General features: G+C 47.2%; 3 protein-coding genes across 5 annotated transcripts; 1 reads left to right on the top strand and 2 right to left on the bottom strand.

Annotated features, from left to right (window-relative positions):
- Window positions 1–682: 682 nt before the first annotated feature.
- Window positions 683–8,532, bottom strand: SELENOT (selenoprotein T). The gene is made up of 6 exons (XM_068407055.1): window positions 8,378–8,532; window positions 6,607–6,717; window positions 5,406–5,532; window positions 4,375–4,462; window positions 2,782–2,933; window positions 683–1,485 (listed from the first exon to the last, which is right to left on the bottom strand). Exons 1-5 carry the CDS (start codon window positions 8,515–8,517, stop codon window positions 2,809–2,811), a joined length of 591 nt encoding a protein of 196 aa, XP_068263156.1. The 5' UTR covers window positions 8,518–8,532; the 3' UTR covers window positions 683–1,485; window positions 2,782–2,808.
- Window positions 8,533–9,180: 648 nt separating this feature from the next.
- EIF2A (eukaryotic translation initiation factor 2A) lies at window positions 9,181–23,797 on the bottom strand. 2 transcript variants are annotated; one of them, XM_068406685.1, is made up of 14 exons: window positions 23,711–23,797; window positions 21,259–21,328; window positions 20,859–20,933; window positions 19,266–19,384; window positions 18,508–18,607; window positions 18,040–18,122; window positions 16,688–16,761; window positions 16,404–16,548; window positions 15,432–15,548; window positions 13,150–13,721; window positions 11,725–11,841; window positions 10,736–10,864; window positions 9,735–9,800; window positions 9,181–9,656 (listed from the first exon to the last, which is right to left on the bottom strand). In XM_068406685.1, exons 1-14 carry the CDS (start codon window positions 23,736–23,738, stop codon window positions 9,591–9,593), a joined length of 1,761 nt encoding a protein of 586 aa, XP_068262786.1. In that variant the 5' UTR covers window positions 23,739–23,797; the 3' UTR covers window positions 9,181–9,590. The 2 variants fall into 2 exon arrangements, with proteins under 2 accessions (XP_068262786.1, XP_068262787.1); XM_068406686.1 differs by lacking the exon at window positions 23,711–23,797 and adding an exon at window positions 22,768–23,314.
- A 175-nt stretch (window positions 23,798–23,972) lies between these two features.
- On the top strand, window positions 23,973–25,917 carry SERP1 (stress associated endoplasmic reticulum protein 1). Of its 2 annotated transcripts, XR_011048668.1 has the most exons (4): window positions 23,973–24,135; window positions 24,213–24,288; window positions 24,448–24,715; window positions 25,234–25,917. XR_011048668.1 is itself a non-coding variant. In XM_068406687.1 (3 exons), exons 1-3 carry the CDS (start codon window positions 24,052–24,054, stop codon window positions 24,486–24,488), a joined length of 201 nt encoding a protein of 66 aa, XP_068262788.1. In that variant the 5' UTR covers window positions 23,973–24,051; the 3' UTR covers window positions 24,489–25,917. The 2 variants fall into 2 exon arrangements, 1 of the variants encoding a protein (XP_068262788.1); XM_068406687.1 differs by having other exon boundaries at window positions 24,448–25,917.
- The last annotated feature ends 1,992 nt before the right edge of the window (window positions 25,918–27,909 follow it).

The following is a 27,909-nucleotide window of genomic DNA, read 5'->3' as shown; positions in this document are numbered from 1 at the left end:
AGAAGAGAAGGCATGAACTGCCTAGAGATGATTTAATCAGTCAGAGCAGCCTTGAGGCCATAGCGTGTTTAATGGTGGTGACGAGCAACACCTCTACAACAAACTGGCACAGACTCAGCTGGGCAGCGCTGTGTTTACCCGAAGCGTTTCTTACACCAGTCCCTAAAGGCTTGGGGAGGGTCAGGGACGGTTCTTACCCACCGTGGCAGCTGCCTTCGTCACGGCTCTGCAGATTCCCTCTCACCTGATGCACTCTCACACCAGAGAAAGCCTCCCTCGCTCCCTCCCTCCCGGTCCAGAGAGGACATTTGGTGAGAAGGACCCAGGAGTACTCGAGCTGGTTTTACACAGGGTGAGTAACCCCGTTGCTGGGAGCAGGGACGAAGCACGGAGCGGCAGGGAGGGCAGCCAGGACTGTGCCCCCCTGCACAGGCCACCCAGCCTGGAGGGCACCGCTGTCAGGGGACACAACGGTGACGAGGAGCCGCAGACAGGGGCTGCCGCCTGGGGAAGGCAACGCGAGGGCAATCCCCAGCCCCTGCAAGAGAACAGCACTCACGATGGCTTCGACCAGCGCGCGCCCCCGGCACCCGCATCACACGAAGGAGCAGACAAAGCTCTGCGTGCTCCCCCCAGAGCACAGAGGGCGTTAGGGGCTCAGACAAGACAAACACAAGATTAGTGGCTTTGGAAAGCAGGCTTTTTATGCATTTTTCCATTGCAATTCCAAGAATATCCATCGGTGACTCAACCAAGGTACTTCACACAGTAAATGAGAACACTTTAAATTAACTTTCTTGGATTCTATCTAGGACAGTAGAAAGGCCCAGCTTCTCATCCCTTCAGAACAGTCAAGGAAAACCCTCTTGGGCTGGCCAACACAACCGAAGGAGCAGTTGATCTTAGTTTTACTGACGTCACAAAATGATGTAACTACTCTGCATATAATTTTGTTTATATAATTTAGTATATAATGCACTGTTCAACTCTGCCATATATTTTGAAAAATATACAAACCTGCTTTAACCACATTAGAGATATCTGATAGACAGCTGTCAATGACTTAGGACAATATCGGACACTCCTGTAACTTCCATTTTAAACTACAAAAAGAACATAAATTCATATAAAATACAACAGATTAAACAAACTTTTTTATTTTCCAAGGAAAAACTAGATACCAACTCAATCCGCCATTGTGTGAAACATGAATATAAAATAAGTTACAATTAGTAATGCCTGCATTGTTGAGCTATGAACTGGTCGAATGAAATCTTAAAAAAACTATACAGTATTATTGCACTCCGTGACTGTGCAGTATCTGGAAACAGCCCAGCACTGAAAGAGGTCTTTCATTAAGTTTTTTTTCAGGAGGCACCACGTGGCTGCGAGAGAAGCATCCAGTCTGTACTAACAGCGGGCTGTCTTCAGTACAGGCCTTCATGGGTCCGAGCCACGCTGCCCTTGGAAACCACCACTTAATGCCTGGGAACGGAGACACAAGCGTTAGAGGGGGGAGCAAACCCCCTCCAGCGCTGCTGGAAGGGAGCGCCGGGGCGTCCTGTGAGCCAGGGTTCGGATTGTAAACCTGAATTACACACAGGGTCCCCTGGGAGGTCATAACTCACAGCAAGAGTACGACTACTGTTTTATTCTGGGCGTTTGCCTACAAAGGTACCATCAGAATGACATTACATTAGCATGGATTTAAATAAGGAGACATTAAACCACAAAGTCACTAAGCCTCACTATCAGACTCTCCTAACACAACTGAATGGGGTTTTTTGTTGTTGTTTTTCTAAACTCATATCCATTCAATTAAATTCTACACAACAACAGTCCTAGCATGCTTTGTAAGCTTAAAAGTGACACCAATCTACTTTGTAACAACGAATACTGCCCAAGAGCCTCCACATCCATATGCACAGGATGCTGGGCTTCAGCAAGCCCATCTGACAAGCACAGGAAACACCGAACTTTTTAATACTAAATAACATTTTAAAAATATGAAACAACTCATTTCATGATTAAGGCAACTCTTGCTAAATGACTAGGACACACCAGACTTAACTGAACAAACAGGACACACCCGAGGACTCTGCGGCAGCAATCTCTCTGCATCCCCCGCTTCAGGAAGCCGCAGGAGGGTTAGTGGAGGGTGGTCTCCTAAGCACCCACTGTCCATTCCTGCACCAGGACAGCCTTTTCATAGCACAGCGATGTTCCCATGAAGGATCATAGCTCAATGTTTAGAAAGCCACAGGCGACACGGGAACATGGCACTGGTTTGTCACAAAATACATCAGCAGGGATGCGAACCCTCTGCTCCCGACAGGCCGGGTGTCTTTGCAAAGGTTAAAACCCTACAGCACACGGACGGGAGCAAGACAATGTTCTACCTTCCAGGGTCAGGCAGTGCAGTTAGGGTACACGTTATAGAGAAATCCTTTGCACACAGACTGTTTTGAGGCACATAATGCAGTGTGTTTCTGATCTCTGCGCAACACAGCTCATTAACTTAAGCCCTTCTGCACACAGTGACACATCTTTTTCTGCCCAAAGGAATGCCAGCTTCCAGTTTTGAAACAGGCAAACCCCAACCCAAAACCTCCTACCAAAACAGTACCTGTAAAATCGTACATGTCAAGTTAAAGTCACTGGAGGTGGTTCTCCAGTAAAACACTTTCAAATGAACAAACATACGATTACAATGTTCAGTCTGCAACATGCAGCCCTTCACATCCGAGTCAACAGACAGCTGGAGACTGGAAGAAGACTTACAAGAAGTTTCAGTGCTGATAGATGGGGCTATGATCGGTGATGAGGCATTGACTCCATGTGCACATTGAGCTTCATTTCGTTATCGAGAATTTGTACAAGCTGCTGCATGGAAGGGAGGTGGCCAGACTCTAGCTTAGACCACACTGGAACATCTACCACAAAACACACGGAGGGGAGAAAAGCACCATTACATTGACAAAGTCAGAAAACACGTAGGGCTAGTTCAAACATAACATTTAAGAGCTCTAGGAAGCTATGCAAGCTGGTACTACTTTATATTGAGGAAAATACCTGGATCAACAATGCTTCAAACCTCTGGCTATACTCAAACCCAGTCCAACTAGGAGAACAGAGTCTAATGCTTCCATTCAGAAGTACATCACACAGATTTAGAGATTCAAAATATCCATTGACAGAATGTCTAAAAACAGCTTAGTGAGTGGCAGAACAGCACACCAAGTTTCAAAGCATCGCTACATCTTTGAAACTTGTGGGTCTCGCTAGTCTTCATCTCACTCTGCCTAACATCTAAGGCTGACCCTCAAAAGTTCTGCTTACCAAGACCTGGCTTGGAAGGTTCCACTCAAAGTAGCTGCAACCATTATTTTTTCCCCTCCCAGAAACATAACAGGCAGCACAGTCCATAAACACTTTAGGGTAACCACAACATTCGTTTCTGATGATGACAACTACTTCCTCCCCCAAACACCCCTCAGTGCTATAGCACCTCATGAACCCACACTGAAAAATACAATTGCCACCATCTACACAAAACAGAAGCCAGACTGGACCTGCGCTGTCCCAAAATGCAAACCAGCAACTTACACAAGTCCAGACTGACTGCTCACCCCTAGGAAGGCTCTGCTGCCAATTCTGATCTGAGATTTAGGACTAGAAGTGCATCGAGTTCAACGACTTTGATGCAATGCTGTCAGTCTTTAAAAGGTTCTGCAGCACATGACTGAGAAACTACTTTATTGAAATGCATCCTGCAGTCATAAATCAAGACTATAAAGCACAGAGCTAGATTACATACTTGTACCTAGAGCCTGAAAAATTCTGTACTCCATCAAGCTTACATAATCTTTAAAACTATGGAATTATTTGAATGCAGAAGGTCCACAGACTCTTAACCTGAAAAATCAGTACTGCTGGTACCGAAAAATCTGGGAATAGCCACGGATTTAATAGGATACCAAGGCTAAACCACACTACAAAACAGAACAGGGAAAGCATCTAATTAACTGGAGAGTATGCTTCCCTAGTTGGTAATTTCTTAATGCACATCACACGCAAAGAAAGAACATAATACAATCACTGCAAGTGACCAAGCATTCCCCTAAGTTTTTACATAGCTCATTTAAAATGTATGTAACTGACATCTGTATAAACTGCTTTATAAGACTTCTATCATTTTTGTGATATCTAACACCTGAAGTTCCAAAATGGACAGCAAGTACCACATACCATCACACTTTAAAACTCCCCACATTTCATACCATCATCCCTCATTCTCCCAACACAACAGCTCTCACAGATCTGTGGGTACACACGCAACACAACGCAATTCCTCAAACAAAGTTCTCAGCTCACCATTCAAAGTTATTTCGAATGCACCTGTGGACATACACTGGTTCTCAATCATGTTGCTCAGGAAGAAGACCATCATACAAGCGTAAACCTAGAAGAGAACACAGAGAATCCCAAAGACGTCAGCCACAGCTGATTTTATTCATTCCTAATGAGCACTGGAAGTTTAGAGGTGTCTTTGAATTCCCCTCTGCAATTTATGAAGTGGTCAGTTGTTCACACCATCACAGATCAGACATATGCAGCCAGCCCAGCTCAGTGCTGTATTTGGCCCATTTAATTAACCAGGACATACACAGCTTCTGTGCATTTGAACTGACGGTGACAGAGACCCACCACACTGGGCAGCTCGGTTTGAGGATCTGTGCACCAGTAAAATATAGAAAGGTTAATAAACTTATAAATTGCTTTTGCTTAGTAGAGTAAATCCGGAATAAGGTTACTATAAATCAGACGACAACATTAATCCGTTAGCATCACCAGTCCTGACTCACAGGGATATTCATCCCACCAGGCACAGTCTGTCACGCCCGAGTATGTTCTCCAAAAACACCCACAACATTTCAGCTTGATTTTTCTAACCGCTGCCTAATTGCATGCCCAATCTATCAAAAGCCTGATGAAAGCAACAACTGCAAAACAGTTATGAGACAATAGAAAAGGGAAGCTGTAATTTTAACACCAACGATAGCGGCTTGAAACTCTATTCTCAAGCCCTAAAAAATAAAAAAGTTGTTTATCATCTTTGTCAGTAACGTTAATCTCAGCTGTCCCTCTGCAGCATCATCAGCTTGGGAAGAGAGATGCTGAGAATCAGCTCCGGGTCTGTCAAAAACATGAAGCACTACCATTAAGAATAATTACACTACTGTAAAATTCCCAAGTACATTTAGTTATAGAAGCCTAAAGGTTCTGTTAAGGCTGCAGGGTATGAAAGTTAAATCGGTACGAATTGTGAAGTACTCGCAGAGCGCTATCATGAAGTCATTCTAAAACTGCTTTTTCAAAATAAAAGAAGAAAATACGCTGTTTACCTTATTTTCTTGGCCCCACTGCCAGATGCTGGGAGCTTGCATGCCGAAGAAAGCAAACGGATCCTTGCCAACGATTATTAAGCCTATTAATACTAGTTTGAAGACAGACAGGAAGGATGCTATGTGCCTATCAAAAGACAACACATAAAAGTGTCTTAGAAGGTGCACAATTACTTCACCACTATATAGTGATAATTCACCTAATTAGAATTTTGATGGTGTACAATCGAGTGCTTCAGAGGAAATACAAAACTTTTCAAGTAAGTTTATCTTGCTGTAAAAAAAAAAAAACAACAAAAACCAACAAATTAACACACATTAACAGAAACAGGCATCTCCAGAAGGACACCACTCTCGTACATCATGCATAAGATTATTATTTTTTTCTAGGCAGACCTCAAACAGAAATTTGCTTTCAACTTACACATGTCTAAACTGGATCATACATTCAGTTTCTTAAGGAAGGTGTTGTGCATTAGAGACACATTTAACTGACACACACGACTTGCTTGTAAAGCATCTCCCAGCAGATGCAGAAAATCTGACAGTTCTTTGTAAGAATTAAACCAGGGAGCAAATTACGACTGAGGCATTCCATCTTGTGGCACTCCTACCATTGTAATTATAACAGTAATTGGGTCAAGAAGTGGTTCAGAAGCCACCACAGTAACGATGGCATCACTCTCTACCATGTACACAATGGTTTACATAATAATTTTGTCTTTTTCCAGATTTGCTTGGGCTCCCGCCCCAAGCCGTAGCTAAGGACATCCTGGTGGTCTCTCCAGTAAGGTCAGCTCTCCTCTGATTTAGAGGTTAAAAACAAACTCTTCCCTCCTCTGCAACCTTAACCTGTTACAGGAATCTGTCACTAAGTGCGTAAGCCTGAGCAACAAATGCGAACTTATGTCCAGATAAATCATGAAGGAAAGCTGGAAAAACTCACTGTGAAAAAAGTTAAATATATAATTTACTTTAGATTGGAACATTATAGATATCCAGATGGTAATATCTGCATGGAAAACTAAGGTGGCTCCCTGGAAGGGAGAAGATAACCAAGCTTGTATGTAACCATAATGAAAAAAACCCTTAAGTTTCCATTTTCAGTATTATTTAAGCATAAAGACACATGTTCACCACTCACCGTGCTGAGCCTACGTACTGAAAAAAAGACAATTAGCACTGCTAGTGATTTGCTTACCTATATATAGGTTGAGGAAGGTAGTTCTCCCCTTCGATTCGGATGTCTGGGTACCGCTGGCTAATGACCCGCGTGTACTCCTCAAACACCCGCCTGTAGCCTCAGGAGACACTAAATGCAGACAGGGATTGTCACTGGAACTGGAGTGCTGGATGTTAACATACACTAGTGCTTGCACTGTTTGTAATCCCTTTAGTTTAAAATAAAACTAAAATCCTTCACGCCAAAGAAGAAAACTGATTTGCAAGTTTACCCAAGTTTGTTTTCACGTACTAGCACGGAGACAATGCTTTGGTAAAGCCCACTAAGCAAGGAATTACTTGTTTGCCCCATAAAAAGCTGGTAAATTAGGAAGTCAGCTTAAGTATCACCTTGCTCTGTGTCCAAAAAAAAAAAGTTCCACACAACACGGTTTAAATTCCTCACTAGTTAAATTTAACTCATTCTGGGGCTGCCCAGTGACAGGTAACATCGCTCCCAGTTACTTCTGTATAAGGATGACCAGATTAGCTACGGGATGGTTAAATATTACAGAGCTGTACTTTGCCTCACATCTCCACCAGCTGCCTCTGTAATAATGGAAGTAAAGATTATCCAGCCTCAGCTCACCGCAGAACAAATCAAACAACTACTTTCTACTGAGCACGCCTTGGCGGTGCTTCATGGGCCTGCATGACACAACCGGGACCAGACTCTGCTCCGGGAGCCGCAGAGAACGTTCTCGTTCCTCCCCACCCCGCCGAGGCACCCCGGGTAGCGGCGGGTCCCTCCTGGCCCCCCGGGGGCTGCGGCTCTGCCCGTCCTCAGGGCACCATGAGAAGACAGTGACGGGCACTGAGGGCTTCTCTTCTTCCGCAAACAAGCTGCATGTGCTAGAACTGCCTCACCCCTTCCTGCTCCTGCTCGGTTTTGCTCCGAGCAGTTGACTCCATCAATGATATTCTTAGAACATAGAATTGGTTTGGTTGGAAAGGACCTTAAAGATCATCGAGTCCAACTGTTAACCCAGCACTGCCAAGGCCACCACTAACCATGTCCCTCAGCACCACATCTACACGGCTTTTGAATCCCCCCAGGGATGGGGACTCCACCACTGCCCTGGGCAGCCTGTTCCAGTGCTTGACAACCCTTTTGGGGAAGAAATTGTTCTTGATATCCAATATAAACCTCCCCTGGCACAACCTGAGGCTGTTTCCTCTTCTCCTATCACTTATATTCTTAGAATGAAACGAAGATGCCTGATCTCCCTGACTGCTGGCAATACAGCCGTTAGAAAACCCACAACCGCCTCACCACGGTCTTTGCTAGAACATCAGCTCCCCCTAAACGCAACCGAAGCCAGCAGACCGCCACACCGCGCATTAAAGGAGCGCTTTTATCGCGGGCAGACATTTTCCAGAGGCCTTTCCTCAAGAGCCGCCCGGTGAGCGCCAGCGCCGACAGCCCGGCCCAGGGCCCGCGAAGCGAGGGTCAGCACCCGCGGGGCCGCGCTCCAGCCTCCCCGCCGCCTCCCCGCTCCCTCCTCCCGCCGCCACGGCCGCCAGCCTCGCCCACGGAGCCGGGCCGGCCCCGGCCCCGGCCGCCTCCCCCCGCCCCAGCCGGGGTGGGCCCGCGGCACCTCGCCCGAGCGCTCCCCCGCGGCCCCCGGCACCAGGGGCGGACGAGCGGAGCCGGCCTGGCCCGGCCGGCGGGTCCCGCCGCCGCAGCGCTGAGGGGAGGGGGGGGCAGGCGCAGGCCCGGCCGGCGCCGCCATCTTGCCGGGCGGCCTCACCAGATCTGGAACTTGAGCAGCGGCCCGCTGGCGTAGGCCATGCGCAGCTTCTTGGCGGGCAGCCCGCCCTGCTCCGCCGCGCCGCCCGCCGCCGCCGCCAGGGCCACCAGCAGCAGCAGCAGCCGCCCCGCCGCCCGCATGTCGCCGCCGCGGAAGCGCGCGAGCCGCCGCACCAAGGTCACGCGAGCGCCGCCCCGCTCCGCGCAGGCGCCGGCGGCCACGTGACGCCCGCCAGGCCCCGCCCCCGGCCCGCAGCGGGGCCGTTACGCCGGGGCCGCGCTCCGGGCGGAGCGGGGAGCGGCGGCCTTTAACGACACCCACGGGGGCGGCGCGTTGGCGGTGCGGAGCGGTGAGTGACCCCGGGGAGCTCTGCGGCAGGCGGGAACGCACGGACGCTGCCCCGGAGCGCTGAGGGGGGCGACGGTGACAGGGCTCCGCCGGTGACAGGGCCCCAGCCCCGGAACCCCCCCCAGAGCCCTGCCGGTGACAGGGCCCCCCGGAACCCCCCCAGCCCCGGAACCCCTCCAGCCCCGCCGGTGCTAGGGCCCCCCAGAGCCCCCCCAGCCCCGGAGCCCCCCCCGGCCCCGGAGCCCCCCCCGGCCCCGGAGCCCACAGCAGCTGGATTTGAGACAAGAAAAATAAAATTCACAAAAATAAAAATCACAGAGTAAAAAACTTGCAAGGGTCACCGCAGCAGCAGCTTGCAGCTTCATTTATCCCAAGCAGTCAATTATTTTTGATCCTGGTGGCGTGTCACATTATTCTAAAGACTCTGCCCTTGTAACAGAAGAATAGAAGTAGTCTTTATTATTAAATGCTCTTTATTTTTATCTACATCCCATGATTGCATAAAGATCATATCTTTTTAAATATAATAAAGCTATCAAACAGGTAAACCTCATCAACTTCCCTCCTCACAGCCAAACACAGGAAAGATAAACCAACAGGGGGGTTCTGTTCTTCAGGCAATAAGCTTGAAGAACGTAAGCGCATTTCTGGTTTGAACCACAGCAGAACTGGCTGATGTGATACTCGTGAGAGTTTCACATGTGCACAAATCTTCAGGAAAGCTTTTTAAAAGGCAAGTGTGCAGCACATCTCTGGACTTCTGCATGCTCAGTCATGTGCTGAAACATTTTCTTGTGTTCGAGTTAATACAAATTATGTTTTGCATGAACTTTGTGTTAACGCCAGCCTGGATTTCCATGAAGTTTTAAAGACCCAGTTCTAGGTCTTCCAGTTCCTGAAGAAGAGCAGTTTCTTTCTGAATTTTCTCCAACTAGAACAAAAAAAAAGCACAAGATGTCACAGATGTAGCTTCTTATAAAATTAATAAATGCATACAGCTTAACAGTACCTGATTCTTCTCTAGCTGTTTGCCAGCAGCTGCTTGTTCTTTCAGCTGCTCAATTGCCTTTAGTTTCTGTAAAAAACAAAACAAAAAAAACACACTAACAGAAATACTGGTGAACCAGGAATAGAAAAAACAGTCTTAGAAGCTCCTGCACTTGGAATTGCCTGATATACCAGAAGGCAGGTCTCAATATGGAAGGCACATTTCATTTTAGCATCTCCAGATGCTCAATCTGGAATTCTCCACCAATAAAAGACATTTCTTTCAAGAATAAAACCTAGAGAACAGAACTGCTGCTTAGTCTCTGAAACATGAACACCATGCATTATCTGACTGAAGGGCTAGATCCAAATCCAGAAATTCCTCCTCCACTATCACTACCCCTCTTCACCACACATGGTCCTCAGAAAGCCTGGAGGCTTTAATCAAAACAGAAGACTGGAGAAAGCAGGAGGCAGCCAAGAGAAAAAAGCCCTGATGGATTATGCAGAAAGGGGAAAGATTCTCTAGCCTGAACCAAACAACTCACACTCTGAAATTATTTAATCCAGGAATTTCCAAGATTGGCAACTTTGCACTCATACCGTTTAGAAGTCAGGAAGAAACTGAAACCACATCGCATGGTTCCCTCCTCAGATCCAAGACCCAATAAACAAGCAGCCCACACAGCTGCTTTGTAAGCACAAACACCTTTAAGCTGTACCCCTGCCCCTCAGCTGAGAGGCCTATTCATCATAGGAGACTGGAATACTCTTCCATGCACCTGTCAGTGACTGCTACGCTGTCTAGGTGCTGCTCTGGTAGGATCTTTAGGAGTCCTGGCAAGTGATGACCTCTGCTGTTTGACAAGATGCAAAAGCAGAGGAAGTTGTCTACAAATTCAGGAAATTACCCTCTGTATAAATGCTGCCCTGCTGAGCTCAAGTCACCTTACAAGCAGACTGGATCTTACAGACCATCTCTTAGAGAAATCTGCTATTCATTAGAAAACAAAATCCCCTCACCTTTTTTAAATTCTTTATCTTCTTGTCAACTTCAGGATCTCCCGATGTAACGGCAGGCACAGCGCTCCGTGGTGCATTCTGTGATGCTGTGGGCTGTGTAGATTCCTGGTTCCCATCACCTTTGGCCTCCTGTAAATAAATAAATACATTATCTAGAAAATATGTTCGATTACAAAGGGACTGCAAAACGTCTTTGATAATTTCAAAGGATCCATTTAGTATTTCTTCTTTCACTAGTTTGCTGGTGTTCTCCAAAATCTGTAAGTCGCTTGCTTTGATGTATTACCTATATATACTGTCCACAAAAAAATAACAACTCACATGCTGTTTCTTGTTTTATTTCTACTTCCTCAAGACACCAACCATACATAGCATAGGGAAACATCAGTAAGGATGACACGACAAACACATACACAAATATTTTATGAAGTAGACCGGTGGGTCATTGTCTCTGAAGTAAAAGAAAGGACTCAAAACCAGTGTAAGAAATTAAAGAAACCTTATTTGAAGAGATTATTGCTTCAGAAGTTAGTAGAAATTGGAAGACTAATACCAAAAGCTGATTTTTATCTCCCTGGCCAAAGAAGAGCAAGCAAAGAGCTGACCCAGAACAGGCTGTCTCTGGTCTGCCCTGATATGCCTCAGCCCTGACCTGCTGGGGGGACACATCAAAGCCACGGGTCCGTTCTTACCTCTCACCTAAGGCTGGAGCAAACTGCAGAATGTCTGAAGGTGGAAGGGCAGAATTACTCAGTCTTAACATGGATTTCAGCTAACATTCACCGCAACTAACCAAAGCTGTTATTGCCAAGTCATCCTTGTGTACCTGCTTTAGTCCGATCAAGAAGTCCACCGCCCTCCCCACAACTCAGCACGCACAAGGCGTGCAGAGGGCTCTCAGCACAACCAACAGTCACTGCTCTGAGACTGACCAGTGCCGTTTGTGAAACTAATTAACATTATCCTTGAAACAACTACTTCTGCAGTACCTGTTTAGCAGCTTTCTTCGCTTCATGCTTCCTTTGATTTTTGAGAGCTGTTTTAGAGAGTGGCTTATCGGTGCTTCCCGGCTGTGGTTTCATATTCTGGGGTGGCTCATCCTCATGCTGCAGGATATGCAAAATTAACAGTTACAAAATCTGTATTCTGTGCTGGCAAGCGTGTTGGTACAAAAAAACCTAATATTGCACCCCCAAACCTACTTAAGACAACACCATATGCAAACAAGAACCATAAAGGAAGAGGAAGGAAAAACAAGAAGGAAAAAAAAAAACCCCAAACTATGTGCCCTTTCTCTTTCAAGTAGCAGAAGACAGTGTGAAAAGGGTTTCAGACTCATCCGTTCTCAAGTTTGGACAGGACTATCCTGTATGTCCTAAAGATTTCATGGATTTCTGGTATAATAACAAAATCATCATGTTTTCTATCTCGGGGGGATATAATCACAGAGAAATAAAACAGCACAAAGTGACTGAAGCTTGGCATTTTGCTTTTGTTGACAACGTTTACACGCAAACTCCTAGTGACAAGAAAGGAAAATGGGTTACTGGGAGATGGGGTGGGGTTTCCTGGGGGGCTGGGGGGTGTTAGATGGGAGGTGAAAGGGGGGGGTGTTTAGTCTTTTGTTTTTTTTTTAAGATAACTCTTAATTGAGGAGCTGGATTGTTTTAACGCATACGACAAGATTTCTTGCCCATATAAGTAAACAGAATTATTTAATTTAACACATCTTTTCTCTACTACTTCAGCTGACTGATCATTTGCAAAATCAGACATTAGCGTGATTAACAGATTCCTCACAAGCCAAGCAGCAGTCTTTCCTTCAAAAGCACAAGGCTCAAAATCAAAGCTCTCCAAGATGTAAACATCAAGGGTGCAATTGTTAAATGTAATTAGTTGCTACTCAGCCTGCTTTGAAAACTTGCAGAGAAGACACTAATTAGACAAGAAACCTGTTTAAACTGCAGCTGACTTGCTAACTTGCTATCTCTCTCTAGCAAGTCACCTTACAAAAGGCGCTGTTGGGAGGACAGTCAACAGTCTGGTAAGTCGGGTCTCCCAGATCAGAGGCTTCTACCTTAACCAGAGTACCCAATTTCACTATAAACCCAATTTGCAGTTTATTCTTCCAGTGCATGTTGTAGAGAGCATTTTTAAAGTTTGCAAATGACTTTGTAAAAGGGGAGTATTTGGACCAAAGACATTGCAGTTTTCTAGCGTACACTCTCGCAAACAGTGAGCAAAGTGTCAGAGGATCACCAAGAAAACCTCTCAACCCCCCCCAATACTACTGTCAGTCTGATTACTCTTCTAATGTCTCTCATTAAATACACACATATTTGAGGCCAAGCTTCAAAGACAGGCAATGCAATGAAACAGAACCATTTAGTTCATATATGAAACCATCTACTTACAAGCTTGGAACTTGTTACAGGTTTGTTTCTCAGGGCTGGAGGTCTGTACGCTTGAGCGGGCTTTGGCTCAGCACTGGGCAATTCACTTGGAACTGCCTGGTATTTTACTGCTTTCGCTGGGAACACTCCATCCAAGAAGGGCTGCCAGAGCACTTGCCACATTTCTTCGTTCAATGGAACTTTGTAGTTGTGTAAGAGCGAGCCAGTGTAGTGCCATATGTTGTAACCGTTACCGACTCGTAGCCTGGGAGCACACGTAGCTGTTACGATATGTTCCCCGTCAGGGCACCAAGCAAAGTATGTGGAATCCGAGGCTACTGGTTTGGAAATGAGTTTGTAGTTTTTAACGTCCCACACTTCCATCTGTCCCCTGAGATTTCCAAATCCTGCTAGCACTAGGATGTGTCCGTGGGGGCTGTAGTAGGCAGCGTTGCGAGGACCGGTGCCAAAATCAAACACAGGGTCACATTTCAGATTAAAGACCGTTGCTTTGGCAGGCATAAAACCATACACAGCACAGAACTCGACAGAATTGGGGTTCCAAACGACATCATAAATAGGTCCATTTTTTGCTAAAGGAAAAGGAAAATATGCAGCTGTTGTTGGGAGATTGTGCCTTTTCAGTGCAAGCAAAAATAAAATCAACAGCGATTCTTAACTTCATGCTTTGCTAAAATGCTGTGATCTAATTATTGACAGTGAAAATGAATTCTGCTAACAACAGAGGTAGAAACAGCATTTGGTCTTCTGATAATTTCAGTTAAGCTTTGCAACAATAACTGCAGCCATTCCCAATTACCTCTGTAGGGCCGGCATGAGCACTTAACAGTAAGCATATTTTTTTCATGTAAAAAAAGTCTTTTTTTTTTTTTTCCTCGTTATTCAAGTCTGATCTCTCAGGACCTTCTCAAACTGTCTCACTGGAAACCTGCAAAAACAGGAGTTTTATACCAGCTGGATACTAGTTCCTCTTTTTTAAATCTAAGCAATATTGCATAGTTCAGCTTTGTAGAGCTAAGAAATATTGATCTAAGTTATCTTTGGACCGTGCTCACGCACGGTATTTTATGACTGATTATAAAGTGAGAGAGCACACAAAAAACGGTTTTACACGTGATGATTAAAACTTGGTAGTGTTAGAAGGTATTCTGGGGGCTGGAACATTAGGAGATATTGAAGAATAACAAATTACTGATGGAAACTACAGGTGTAAATAAAAACCATAGGTCATTATAACTTTTCATAATCTGCATACCTTTACCTGTATTTCAGATGAATGCCAAGTGCATTACTGACAATTCTTAAATCTAGATGTTGACCCAAAATATCAGATTTAATTGTTCATTCCCATTGTTATTCTAAAGCCTCATTATCTTTAGAAACTAGGCTCTGCAATCACACTGTCTCTGTGTTTGCCCCTTTAAAACTTCTAAGGTGACATTAACCAGCTGCAACTGCACAGAGAGGGGTCTGGCAGAAAATCACGTTCCTGCATGGTTCACAGCAGTGGGCAGCTGGAGAGATGAGGGCAGCTTTGTAGGGGCTCCAACAGCTAAGGGAAAGGCTGCAGCACGAGCACGTATCAGTCAAAACCAAGAAATCCTCTACAAATGCTAGTGGGAAAAAAGCTTCAAAAGTAACCAGAAGATACAAATCCACAAGAAATGAGGCACCGCTCACTCCAAGTGCCCACCCCTTGTTTTTGCTGGAAAAAAAAGTGTGGGAATATAATGGAAGATTGGCAAGGAGGATCGTAAACATGGTCAAGGGACTTGCAGCTGGGGTGTCAAAAACACATATACCACACTACTAACTGCTGCTTAGCCTGGTGTGCTGGGCAAGTAGAACATCTGCGTTTAGGTAACGTAGGCCTGTGACGGACTCAGAGGCACCTTAGTGAACACGCTTGAGGTTCCTGCCCCGCTACGGGAAGGACCAAAGCACAGTGGTAAACGACCCCTGCAAAAAACCCCTGACATACAGGGAAAGCAGCAGGTTCGAAATCTCCCACTCTCTCTAGCAAGGACCAAGCTCCACGGTGCCTGCGTCCCTGCTGTGTGTGCCTCTGCCCAGGCACTGCTCTGGAGATCCCCTGGTTCGCGCAGTCATGGGAATAAATTTAGTCTTTGCATTTTATCCACGGTTCTGTGCTTGTTCCTGCGTCCTGCCTGTGTCAGCTCACACAGAGTTTTACAAAACAGACATCAGTTTGGGATTTTTTTCAGCAATTCCCACTATTGAGCACTATAATACAATGGGAAAAATGCCCGAGAGCTACTCACGCAGCTGTACGATCACACTCTCCCCGTTAGTTGCGATGTAGTGCAGAGTTTGCTCCCCGTAGTACGAAGCACCCGTTTTGTCAACTTCCGTACTAGCTATTACTAGCACAGCAGTGGCTAATAGAATAGACATACAGTTATTTCAGTACAATTATTGCAAATTATGTAAACTATTGCACAAACTACCATGAACAAAGAGAAATTAGTTTGATTACGAATTCTAGTTAGCTGCTTCCATTACAGTGCTGTTATTCTCTCCTGAATTTATTTTTTCCTAAATGTTAAGCCAAAGAGAATGAATTATCTTCCCTTCTCAGATGAAAAGTGCAAGCTAAGTCACACCACTGAATGACAAGTGAACATACTTCTGCAGCCAGAAAAAGATAGTAATCTAAGGCAGAAGCCAAGCATCCCGATCAGTCCTTGAATAAAATGTTTCAACTTTTGTATGTACATCTCTTTTATCCAAAACTGGTTTCTACGTGTACGTAACACCTTCCCTGTAATCCAAACAACGTGGGCTGAAGTAAAACAGTTTTTACACAATTATTGCCAAACAGCTCATTGCTAACAAAGAGCAAAGCACACACAGGGGACTGTGCAAGTCACCCCAGTCGTGATACATCTGCATATATACAACTTTATGGATTAAGATCAGTTTATGCTCTGGTATAATCTTATGTTTACAGTCTAAATACATTATCATCACAAATTCAAAATTAAATTTGAATTTGCTATTCAACTGCAAACTTTACCAACATGTAGAATTACAACACACAAAATCATGGAGGTCAACACGGGAAAGTTACGAGCACGTCAGGGAGAACTGTAACCTTAATGTTGCATTGGTGTTAATGGCTGTCTTCAGTACTGATCTGCACATGCAAATTAAATGCAAAACCCACAGAGTAAACAAAGTAATTAAATCCAAAATGGGTGGAATATAAAAGTTTAAACATAGAGCTGTTATACCTTTTTTGTTCCATAGCATTGTCACCTTGTCAGCTTTGAAGAAGCTTTTATTGGCTAGTGCAGACTGAGGGCCATCAAAGTTGGGATACTGATAGAGCCTAACGAACGACGGTGCGCCTTTACTGCCAGGAACATACACAGCAACCTGAGACAAAGCACGAGATTTTATTGCAGATTATATTCTTGGTAGCACAGGGTCTACTCACTACTAGTACGCTGTACTAAAATTACAGTAATTTTTTAAAGAAAACCAAGAAAAAAAATGGAAACAACATCAGAAGTACCTTGGTTGGCTGTGCTCCTGGAGATAACACAAAGTCATTAATCTTCTGCAAATGCAGTTTATTTGCAATAGTATCTGAAAAAAAACCAAAAGTCACAGATGTGATGACGTTAATGACAAACCATGTTAGCCTGGATTACTTAACCACACCTTTTTATGGGTCTGTATCATGGATAATAAAGAACAGCATACATAATGATAAAGGATTTCTTTTACTAGACAAACAAGCATTACCTTCCCATTTCATCACACCTTTTTACTTACAAAACCAGCTTGAACCAAACCTAGGTGTGAAATCCAGTATCTAGTGTTTGGAAGTTCAAACAGCAAGGAGGCTTCTGAACCCCACGTGAACACAGCTCATGTTTTAAGCAAGGCACAGTGCTCTTCGTCTTATCTGTGCTGAGTTCAGGGGAAGCAGCATCAGTCCCGTCCAGATAACACACACCATTAGAGAGAGCCAGGGGTTCTCCCCTCACAGCTTTACTGGGTGATTCTCCCTGACAGGAGGCGTTCATAAGGCTGTTCTGTGCTGAACATTGCCCCTTGACACAAACATTTTACAGGAAATGCACCTGTAAAAAATAAATGAACAGCAGCAACCCACAACCTTGTTCCAGCAAGGAAGTCTGCACTGGAACAGACATTCCCTGCTTCCCTCACGTAGCTCCGTTAACATCAGCAGGGCTAATTCTCAGGAAACAGCATCTCTCATAGGGTGTTTTTAGCTCCCAGAATAAATTCTTGTATCAGCTTTATATAAAAAAAAAAATAGCAAACCCCAAAAACCACCAAAACCACACACCACTGTTCTCCCCGCAGCAGTTTTCTTGTATTCCTTTAAATTTTTGTTCTAATTCATTTTTATCGTCCTTTTTTCTTCCCCTTTCCAACCTCTGCTGATGCCAAATATTCTACCACTAGCAGTAAATTTCCTTGAAAAAAAATGCTCTACCTTCACAACTTCATTTTTTGCCATCAATTTTCATTTTTTAATAGCTCATTGACAGAATACATGCAACCCAAAGAAGTAATCATAGACCACGTTCTCTATTGACAATTTCCTGGATCTCATTAAATGAGAAACAATGCAGAATCAGGCCTCTTTCATTGAAAATTAGATGCATTTCATACTAGATAAGTCACTGAAAAGATAAACAAGAAAGTGAAAACATACTTCATTAAAACATAACTATTCTGAACTCCAAATTCAAACAGGATGTAGGCAATATTTCAAATAAAGAGCAAGCAAAAGAAGAAATGAGGAAAACAATTGAAACCCAAAAAAACACACCCAGAAGAAGATGCCTACATAGAATGCAATGAAACTGTCTTCTAGAAATACTTGCGTACTGAAGTTGTTGTTTTCAAAGAAGTGCAGTTCATTGTTTACATTCCTGGCACAAATGCTTTCATCGTCTGCCCAGCAAGGACACCTACATTTAAAGAAAAAATTAGAAACACCACATGATGCTCTTCTTCAGCAGTCTAGGATTTTTTTTCCTCCATTTTTAAAGTAAGCAAGTTCAAACATGACACATGTTTCAAATGGACAAATGACATCCGCACAGTGAAAAAAATATACAACTAGACTTAATGTCTCTCCAGCTTTCTCTGTGGTGCAAAATGGTATTGAATTATACTAAGAAATGAACAATTAGAACCACGTCCAAAGACACTTCCAAGCACAGATACTTGCTCTCAGCTCGTAGCAGGCAGTGTTTTGAAAACCAGCACCACACCAAAAGCTCTCTCTACCCGGCTCAGATTTTGGAAGCCACATTTCTTTGCATACAATTAGCATCTGGAAGTGTTATTTACCAGTTCTGCATCTTCTTCTGGATGAAAGATTTCAAACATTTTCCAGTTTTCACATCATGAAGTTGTAGGTTGGGCACCCCCGCCGTGTCATCTTTAGCAGCTGCAACGAAAGCATGGATTACAGCAGTGGTCTCTGGGGATTAAGTTCTGTTGCTTGTGCTGCCTTGTCTTCTCCTACAACCTGTCCCAGGCCACTTCCCACCCGCTCAGCTTATGGCCAGCTCTTTCTGTCTAAGGAAGCATTTACACCGTCTACTTCAGACACACAGCTTAGATGAGACTGTAAACCAGGAACATAAACCCCACAGAGAGGCAGAGGAGAGAATAAAGCCCTCTGGACAGTGGAGAACACTCAAGTCAGCTATGCCCAGTGGAGGACATGACTACTGTAAGACAGCTTACAGTTTTCCTTGTCTATACACCCATATAAACTGCTTGAACAGCACATTATCCAAACACGCTCTTTGCACTAACATCTGTTAGGAATATTTAGAAACACGTGATTTACTTAATAATCATTAGTACATGCACTCTGATCTAGTATCTGTAAGAACGACTGATACCAGATGCCTTCAGAAGATGCATCCCACCCTCCTCCACTATACACTTGATCATGCAAGCAATTTTCTGTACACTTTCTATACTGCTCGTTTAGCCACTAAATATGCTACAGTGACAAATCAGGTAATGGACAGCCTGCAAACTGAACTCAAATACGCAGTTACCCCGTGTACTTTTACAGCTGGTAAAACACTCACTTGTGTAGGCCTGCCACGTTGCCAGAACATTATTCTTGGGCGAGAATTCAAGGCAAACTGCCTTTGGAAGATCAAAGGAACGCAGTAACTCAGCACTGGTGACACTAACAATATTTACTCTGGAACCAAAAGATGTTATTTCAATAAAACATGCTTAGAATGGTTAATCAATAGCCAAGTTAACTTTTCACGTATTTGACTCTCAGATCTGTCCCAGATTTGGCTAATGTAACAAAATTAGCAGAGCTTTTTTCCCCTCCTGCTTTTACTAAATTTTTGCAAGAAGGCATTTTAAAACCAGACACCCAAGCGTAACATAAACTAAGTGAAAGCACTGGTCAAAACATATCACACATTTTTATCTGCAACTTTTAAACTGTGAACAAGAGACAAGATATACTCTATCCGTAGAGTCCACACTTCCACAGCACTGAAGTTGAGCAACGGCCAACAGAAAGATTCTAACTGAATTAAACCACACATTTATCCCATGTATTTTTAAAGGTCTTCTATCTATAAGGATACAGCATTTAAGATTTGGGCTTTTTGAGGCTGGAGGAGGCAGGGAGACATGGACAATAAAAAGCAAAGGTCAGACCGCTGAACAGACAAGGTCAAGCGGCACCTCTGAACACCGTGTATTAAAGATCTGTCACACAGGGAATGCAAAGAAACAGAAAAGATCACATCAAGACGTGTCCAAGCCACTGCTGTTCTCAGAAGCTGCATTAGGAGCCTGTTCCTCACCATCTCACTAACCACTCCCCTCAAAAACAAAGGAAGATGGGCAGCCCCCAAAACAAAGAGGCACAGCAGGACCGGAAAGATTTGCCATTTGGAATATTCTCATTTAAAGGATGGGTACCGGGATACACAGCCTGGTTGTTTGAAAAACATCTTTTCCCCACAAACATTTTCTGCAAATGGACCTTTCCAATTGACAAAAATAAAGTTCTTAATGGAAAATGAAGAGTCTGAATACTTTGGAGAACCAGAAACAACAGCAAAAGTAACGAATCCTGCATCTAAGTTACCTGCTTTGAAAGGAATGGGTAAATGGAGTTACTAAATACTTTTGGAGGTATTTTTAACCTGTTAGTCAGAATACTGACAATTCAGAAGCAGCCTTACCACCTCTTTACAGCAGCAGCCCCGTGATGCACTCGTATGTAAAGGATGATCTCCAGTGAACTCTATAATGCACCTGCTCCATAAAAAAGGAACCTTGGGATGTTTGTGCAGAAGGTGCATAGACTCTTAATTTTCTGTGAACTTTACTAATCGATGAATCCCAGCAAACCAGGTACTATTGTACTGGGAACTATGAACAAAAAAACCCAAATAAAGCATCTCCAGTTTCCACAGGAATGGGTGCATTATAAATATGAGAGAGACAGTAGATATTTCATCCGATATTCAGGAAACAAAGCCACTGCTGTGAATAATGCAAAAATAAACTGCATGTATTTAAAGCGTGTATGCAAACACCTGCATTAATAGCAATAGCCTTTATAAAGACAAGAGTAAATGAGGCATAACTGATCCAGTTTATTTAATACAAACTAAATTATTAATATCATAAAAGGCACCAACTTTTCTCCATTGCACCAGGCAAAGAGGGAACCATCCTTGCTAAAAGCAACAGCTTTGCAATTTTTTCCAGAGTCCCTAGAGAAATAAGAAATGCACATTAGTATTCAAGCATACTGCATAAGTTAAGGTATTTTTAACAAAAATTAAAAGCAAAACACCAATTTTCCTGCTGTGCTCCTGAGTAGTGCTTTGTAACAGTGCAAAATGTTCAGTGATTGTTACCTGGGCAATGAGAAATCAGGCGAGCGTAAAGCCTTCAAAACCATCAATTTTCTGAACTATTGACAGTAGGAAAAAATTCACTTACGTTTCTACATTCTTCAACTCTAGAGTCTACTTTTACTTTTTAGACAATTATTTCTTTTGTGCAAAAGATCAAAAACAGTGATAATGACAGTACCTTTGAAATGCTGTGCTCTCTGTGAAACTCGGCGGCCCGTTCACCATGTAAAGCCCTTCGGATCCTCTCACTGGAAGAGTAAACAAATAACTATCATTTCAAATTCACAAAATCATCCAAAGCAAAAGCTTTTTCTGGTTTGTGAACCTTGGGACCTGCACGTGTTTTTCCCCTGCTTGCATTTTAGAGAGAGTGTTGTAAAGGACATTCAGAACATAACACGTGCCAAGACACCTGGCTTCACCCGAGGCTTCCGCAGGATTAAAACGCGGGACAGAGGGGGTGAAGGGGCAGAGTTGGGCCCCCTCCCCTGCTCCAGCAGGAGCAGCAACACCAGGACACGGGGCTGTGCTCGGCCAGGAGGGGAGCATCCCCATGGATGGAGACCCACAGCCTCTCTGGGCAGCCCGCGCCCGTGTTCAGTCTCACAGTGAAATAGTTTCTCTTATGTTTAAGGCGATTTCCTGGATTTCAGTTTGAGCCCGTTGCCCACCCCCCCCTCCCTGGACACCACAAAACAAGATCCGGCTCCATCTCGCAGGGTGACCTCACACTACACAAGGGACAACATCTCCTCCTACACAAGGGACCTCAACCTGGTCACAGGAGGCACTTTTACGAAGCCCAACTTGCAGGAGCTGAAAGTTCTCCCTCCCTGCCAGAGCCGCCCGAGCCCTGCACGATGGAGCTGAAAAGGGCTGCCCAGATGTTCCCCAAAGCCAGGATTAGCTGCCTGGACACAGGAAGGGCATTTGCCAAAGAAAGATTACATCGGGCTGATTTTTTTGCTGACATGAGACAGGATTTGCCCTATTGTTAGTTTCAACATTGAAGTTCAACTTGGAAAACAGAAGGCATGAAAGATCAATGTAAAACACATTTTAAACTTCATTCTTTTCAGAGACGCTGCCATGCTTACGGCAGTAGAAAACAAACAGGAAATAAAGACAGATTCATGCAGAATCATGCAGCTGGAATTGTCATATAGCGAATAAGCCAAATTTTTTAAGGTAGTTCTATTACAAGTGTATTAAAATTCAAAGTTAAAGCACAAAACGGGCAATTGTTACGCAGGCATTAGCTGTGGTTTATGCATCTTCCTGGGCCACCAAAGGTGCCTGCCGAGGTGACCATTTTTTTCCGACAAACAGGACTCAAGAAGGCCAGGTCTGGGCTAGCTCAACCTGCAGGTTCTGCAGCCACGTTATCTGCAGGAAGCGTCAGGGCCAGCGGTGCCCGGGAGGTCTGACAGCAGCGCTCCCGCTCCGTCTGTGCGTGACCCACGCCACGGAACCCACACCTGGGTGACGGTAACGTCTGCCACCAAACACCCCTCCACTGCTCTGCAGTGCCGCTCTTTTAACTGCCTTGAGAAATTAACTGCGCTTTAGAAATTAACAGATAAAAAACATTTTAAGTGATAAGTTTATTAGTTCAGATAAAATACTGTTTTGACTGATTTCAGATCTCCACCTACTTCACTGGGGGTACACCATGCCCCTAACGTACCTCAAGGGTATGTTTTAACACCATTTTAAATACGATCCACTGGCTTCACACCCCTGCCATGAGCCTGTTCTCCAGGTTCTCCGTCAGGCTCCCAAGAAAAATTAAGATCCAAATTTCCAACAGATTACAGACAGTAGCAAGCAGTCCAAAAATCCACCCTGAACAACTGCAGCCCCCGGTACACCCAAGTGAGCATAAATATGCTGGCATTCAATATTCAATATTCATAAATATGCTGTGATTCAAAGCATAGAAACCCAGGAAAGGAAAAATGCATCTCCCTTATGTCACGGACATCTTAAAAAAGAAGAGAGAAAAGGAAGAGCGGCTCTTAAAAAGAATCCCACAAAATGCAGTGCTGCAAGGCCCCGGGGCTGCCACCACCCGCGCCGAGCCCCGGGTCGCCCCGTCTCCCCTAGCGCAGCGTCTCCGGGGGCGCCTCACCAGGTGCCCATTGGCCGCGCGACAGAATTAACCCAGGAAAAAGAACAAGCACGGTTTAAAAAACACGCTCTTACGGCCCCGAGCCCCTCCCGCGGGGGCGGCTCAGGCCAGAAGGGGACGGGGACAAGCACCGGCACCCCCAGGGGAAGGCCCGGCCGCGGGCCCGCCCGCACCAAGGGCTGAGCGTGCCCACCGGGCAAGAACCCGGACCGGCGAGGCCCGGCCCGGCCCCCCGGGAGCGGAGCGGGGGCCGGGCCCGGCGGGCAGAGCAGGGGCGCCAGCTCCCGGGGCCCGGGCCGGCCACGCCGCGGCGGCGTGTCCTGGGGAGGGCACCGGCGGAGGGCACCGGGCCGGCATAGCGCCGCCCCGCCCCCGGCCCCAGTCCCAGCTCCAGCCGAAGCCGAAGCCGAAGCCGAAGCCGAAGCCGAAGCCGAAGCCCGGCCGGTACTCGGTGCTCGGTGCCCCGCGCTCGCCCCGCCGCCGCCCGGGCCCGACGCACCTGCCAGCAGCGGCGTGGGGGGCGCCATCTTGGCGCGCGGCGGGCCGGGTTTCCGCTTCCGGGTGAGCGGCGGCGCTGCTGCCCCGCAGGCGTCCACGTCGCGCGGGGCGGGGGCGGGGCGGCGGCACGTGACGCGGGGGCGGCGGCTTCCGCCCGCCGCGGCGCGCGCTGCCCCGGAAGCGCTGCCGCGGGGCGCGCGGGTTGGCGGCGGGCGGCGGCCCCGCCCCGTTTCCGGCGGGCGGCGCCGCGCGGTGCTGACGCTGGCAGCGGGTCGGCGCGCGCAGCCCGGCGAGCGGAGCGGCGGGAGCGGCGGGGCGGCCCGGGCGGCCGGCGGTCGCACCATGGTGGCCAAGCAGCGCATCCGCATGGCCAACGAGAAGCACAGCAAGAACATCACGCAGCGCGGGAACGTCGCCAAGACCTCGGTGCGCGGGGGGGCGGGGCGGGGCGGGGCGGGGCGGGGGCCGGGCGGGCCGCGGTGACGGCGGTGCTGTGCCCGCAGAGGACGGCCCCGGAGGAGAAGGCGTCGGTCGGGCCCTGGCTGCTGGCGCTGTTCATCTTCGTGGTCTGCGGATCAGGTGAGCGCGCGGAGCGGGCGCGGGCGGGCGGCGGCGCTGGGCCCCGGCGCTGCCCCTCCCCGCGGCCCGGCTCGGGCCCCCGCGCAGAGCCCGGTGCGGGCCGCCCGCCCCCGCTGCGGGCGCTGCCCGCCCAGCGCCCCCCCCTCTGCTCTCTTGCAGCCATCTTCCAGATCATCCAGAGCATCCGGATGGGCATGTGAGGGGCCCGTGGCCGGGCGGGCCCCCCGGCGCTGCCGGGAGCTGTCCCCCCCCCGGCCGGCGCCCCGCCAGCCCCGGCTGCCGCGGAGCGGAGCTCGGCGTCGCATTCCAGGTCCCTTCACGAGTCATTCCGAGTTTTCTAGCCCGTGCCACAGTGCCTTGAACAGCACCACATGTACAAAGCAATAAAGTTATATTGTTGATCTACCATCGTGGACCTGCTTATTCGGTGAGGTGCACAGCCCTGCCCGCTGTAGATACGTGCAGCTGTACGCCATGTAGATACGTAGGAATTGACGTGTGTTGTAAACGCCAGTCGTGAGATCCGTACAAGTCTCTGTATAGCTGGAAATGGTTTTATTTAAAGTCGGGAGCCAGGATTTTCGTAGCAGCATGTTGATAGGCGCTCTGTAGCTTCCCTCGGCCACTCGTCCTCTCTGTACGCGTAGAGTAGTCTCCCTGCAGCATGTGGCAGTGTGTGAGCGCTCGGGCACTGGCCGCGACGGAAAGCTTTATCCTACACCTCGTCCTAATAAATGCGAAATGCTTGTTTGTGTAGAGCTATGGGTGTTAATTCCAAACCGGCGTGACGGGGCAGCAGCTGTTTCTGACATAACCCCACGCTGGAGCTGCTGGCACACCGCGCCTCTCCCGGCCGCCGCTGCGCTGTAAATGCTTCTCGGACAACCTTCCACGAGTGGTGACAGTTTTACATTTTACAGTGTTGTATGGGAATGTTTCGTGCAGGTGCCGGGACCCTGCCCCTCCTGCCCACAGTCCTGCTTTTACGTGCGGCGGCTGCAGCGTGTGACGTGTCTTGCAATACGTATTTAACCCTATTTAAGGCAAATCCTGCTTTCAACTCGATTTCATCTAACGATGGATCCAGTGCTGAGCTGCTTCCCTGTGGATGATCACAGTTCCTCAGTGATACTGAAGAGAAAAAGAGAAGAGCCCTCCCTGCATCTGCAGACGACTGTGACTTGGGGTGACGGTGGAAAATGCTGCTATTGATCACGTTCTGCTGCCGCTGGCCCAGGCTTTGTGATGGCCTCGCTGCCCGTGGTGGCAGACAAAGGCAGTCTGACATGGGCCTGCTGTTGTACACAGGTGCTGCAGGAAGACGTCTGTTTTCAGGTCTCTCAGCAGAAGGCAAATTAAAAATCTGGTTATATTAGAAGTAATAGAAAAAAGTTTCTGTAGAGATTGATTAAATGCCTGTTAGCCGTGAAGGATCAGATCTTTTGTATGAGTTGTCATATTTCCATGTGAAATCGCTGGGACTGGTGTAAACCAGCGCGGCCAAGAGCGTGCCCCAGCACCGAGCCGTACGAGGGAACGTACAACCCCTGCTCTTGGATTTGTACATAGCTGGAGTGGGGGGGAGTATGTATTATCTCTGATTTTAAATAAAGTTCTTTTCAAATGTGAGTTGTGTTTGGTTTGAGGTTGGTTCTGTGGGTGTGTGGTATTGACTATCAGGAACATGCAGGTAGGGGAGGGATGCAGCAAAGCGGGGTAGGAGCTGCGCTCTGAGGAGGACCCTGGGGGGGTCTCTGCTCCCAGGCGCGTTCCCACAGGCCTCCCACCGAGGGGCAGCGAGGGCGGCTGAGTCAGTTATGGGGCAAGGAGAGGGAACAGCGGCGGGCTGGGGAGAGCAGAGGCGTGATTTAGACGCTGCCTGAGCGGTGGTCGCTCTAAGGTGGCAGCTGGGATGCTGGTACCCCACGTTACTCCCAGGCAATGTTGTTTTACAACAACTTCGCGTTACGCTGGAAAAGCGACTTGATCTGAGCCCATGAAGCTGCTCCACGATGATGTCCTGTGACCAGCAGCCTCCACGCGCTTGGAAAGAGCCAACGGCGTGTGGCACGGCTGGGACAGGCAAAAAGAGGCAGAGAGGAGCTCGAGGCTCCGCCGGGAGGCGGCCGGGCCGGGGGACGCCGCGGGGCAGCCCCGGGGGACACCGCGGGGCACCGCAGGCCGCAGCCCCCGCCCGCTGCGCCCCCTCGTGGCCGGCGGCCGCCATGGCCGGGCGGCTCCCTCCCCCCCGTGCTGAGCACGCACAGCCGTGGGGTCAGCCCCATTTCAGAGCACGGCAAGGCCAGTAGCTGAATTACTTCTCTATTCATCACGCTGAAGCTATGGAATAACTTCAGACACAAATTACAGGACTATACAACAGCACTGCGTCCCGCAGAGGACAGCCTCGCATCTGAAGCACCCGCGTTCAGGCACCGCTCCCTAAACAGTCATTTCCCCAAAAGCAATCAACCAAAACCCAAACCCAAACCTGACAGCGAAGCAAAGGATTTCTAACAGGATCCGTTTAATCTTTATCTCCTATTTTCAGTATTTACTAAATGCTTCTTTCTTTCTCACAACACACCTCTGCATAGCACCTGTGTGTAACTGGGTCTGTCGCTGTGCGGGAGAGCTCGCACAAAGACTCCACGCACCAAGGTCACAAGCGTTACACGAGAGGGAGAGGAGATGCACAGACACCAGCGCCACAGGAACGCAGGTCTTACCTGCTTGATTCTCTACTTCTACCGCCAGCAGGACACGAACAACTTCACTTGTTTCATATGTCTCCTTTCTATTTCACTCAGTTACAGCGTCCTCCAGAAAAATTTAATCAACTACTCATCCGAAGGACTTCTGTTCCCACCAGTCCCCCAATTTGTCCCTTTTTACTTACTTTACCAGCCACACTCTTACTGTATGGCTGGAGCAAGCTACTGATCACACTGGAGGGAAAACACACTCAGCTACTGAAATATTTTGTTTTCTGATCTGTGTGCAAAGCTCTCGATTCACTACAGGATTTAGAGCAGTACACACGTGCTTATAGCAGGCCAGGAGCACCAACCCACAACTGAAACAAGATCCCTTCAGTGTCTTACTTCAGTTACTTCATACAGACACACACACACGCGCGGGGCTCTTTGAGCTGTGCTGCGCACGGATGCTTACCGGGAAGGTGCGATGCTCCGAGCTCCTGGAACGTGGCACAAGATGCTTCCTTGAGACTTGAAGACACCAAGACTTGCAGCTTCCAGTGTTGCTTCTTTTGTTTTACCTACACATAAACCTGATCAGTTAGACACACACGAGGACAAGATATTGAAGCACACGTGCAGGAAGCCTGACAGCACGGGCACAGGCTCCCGAGCGCGCTGGGCTGGGGCAGGAGCTGTGCCCGCGGTGGTGTGCCCCCAGCGTGCCCCCGCAGGGCAAAGTATTCTTGGTTTAACACACCAAGGTACCAAACTGCTTCAACACCCCAGCACGCACCCACATGGTAATTCATATGTATCAGTGCAAAACCAAAACAGGGTCACTGGCAGCATCAGAATTGTGCTTTTCTGAGAATGAAAGGAAAAAGTCTGTTGCAATTGTCTGTTGAAAGTTGTAATTTCA

The sequence above is a fragment of the Nyctibius grandis genome, chromosome 8 (genome assembly GCF_013368605.1).
Source record: "Nyctibius grandis isolate bNycGra1 chromosome 8, bNycGra1.pri, whole genome shotgun sequence".
Classification (NCBI taxonomy): domain Eukaryota; kingdom Metazoa; phylum Chordata; class Aves; order Nyctibiiformes; family Nyctibiidae; genus Nyctibius; species Nyctibius grandis.
Note: the sequence above shows the minus strand (reverse complement) of the source record. Positions and strands in the feature narration are given on the sequence as shown.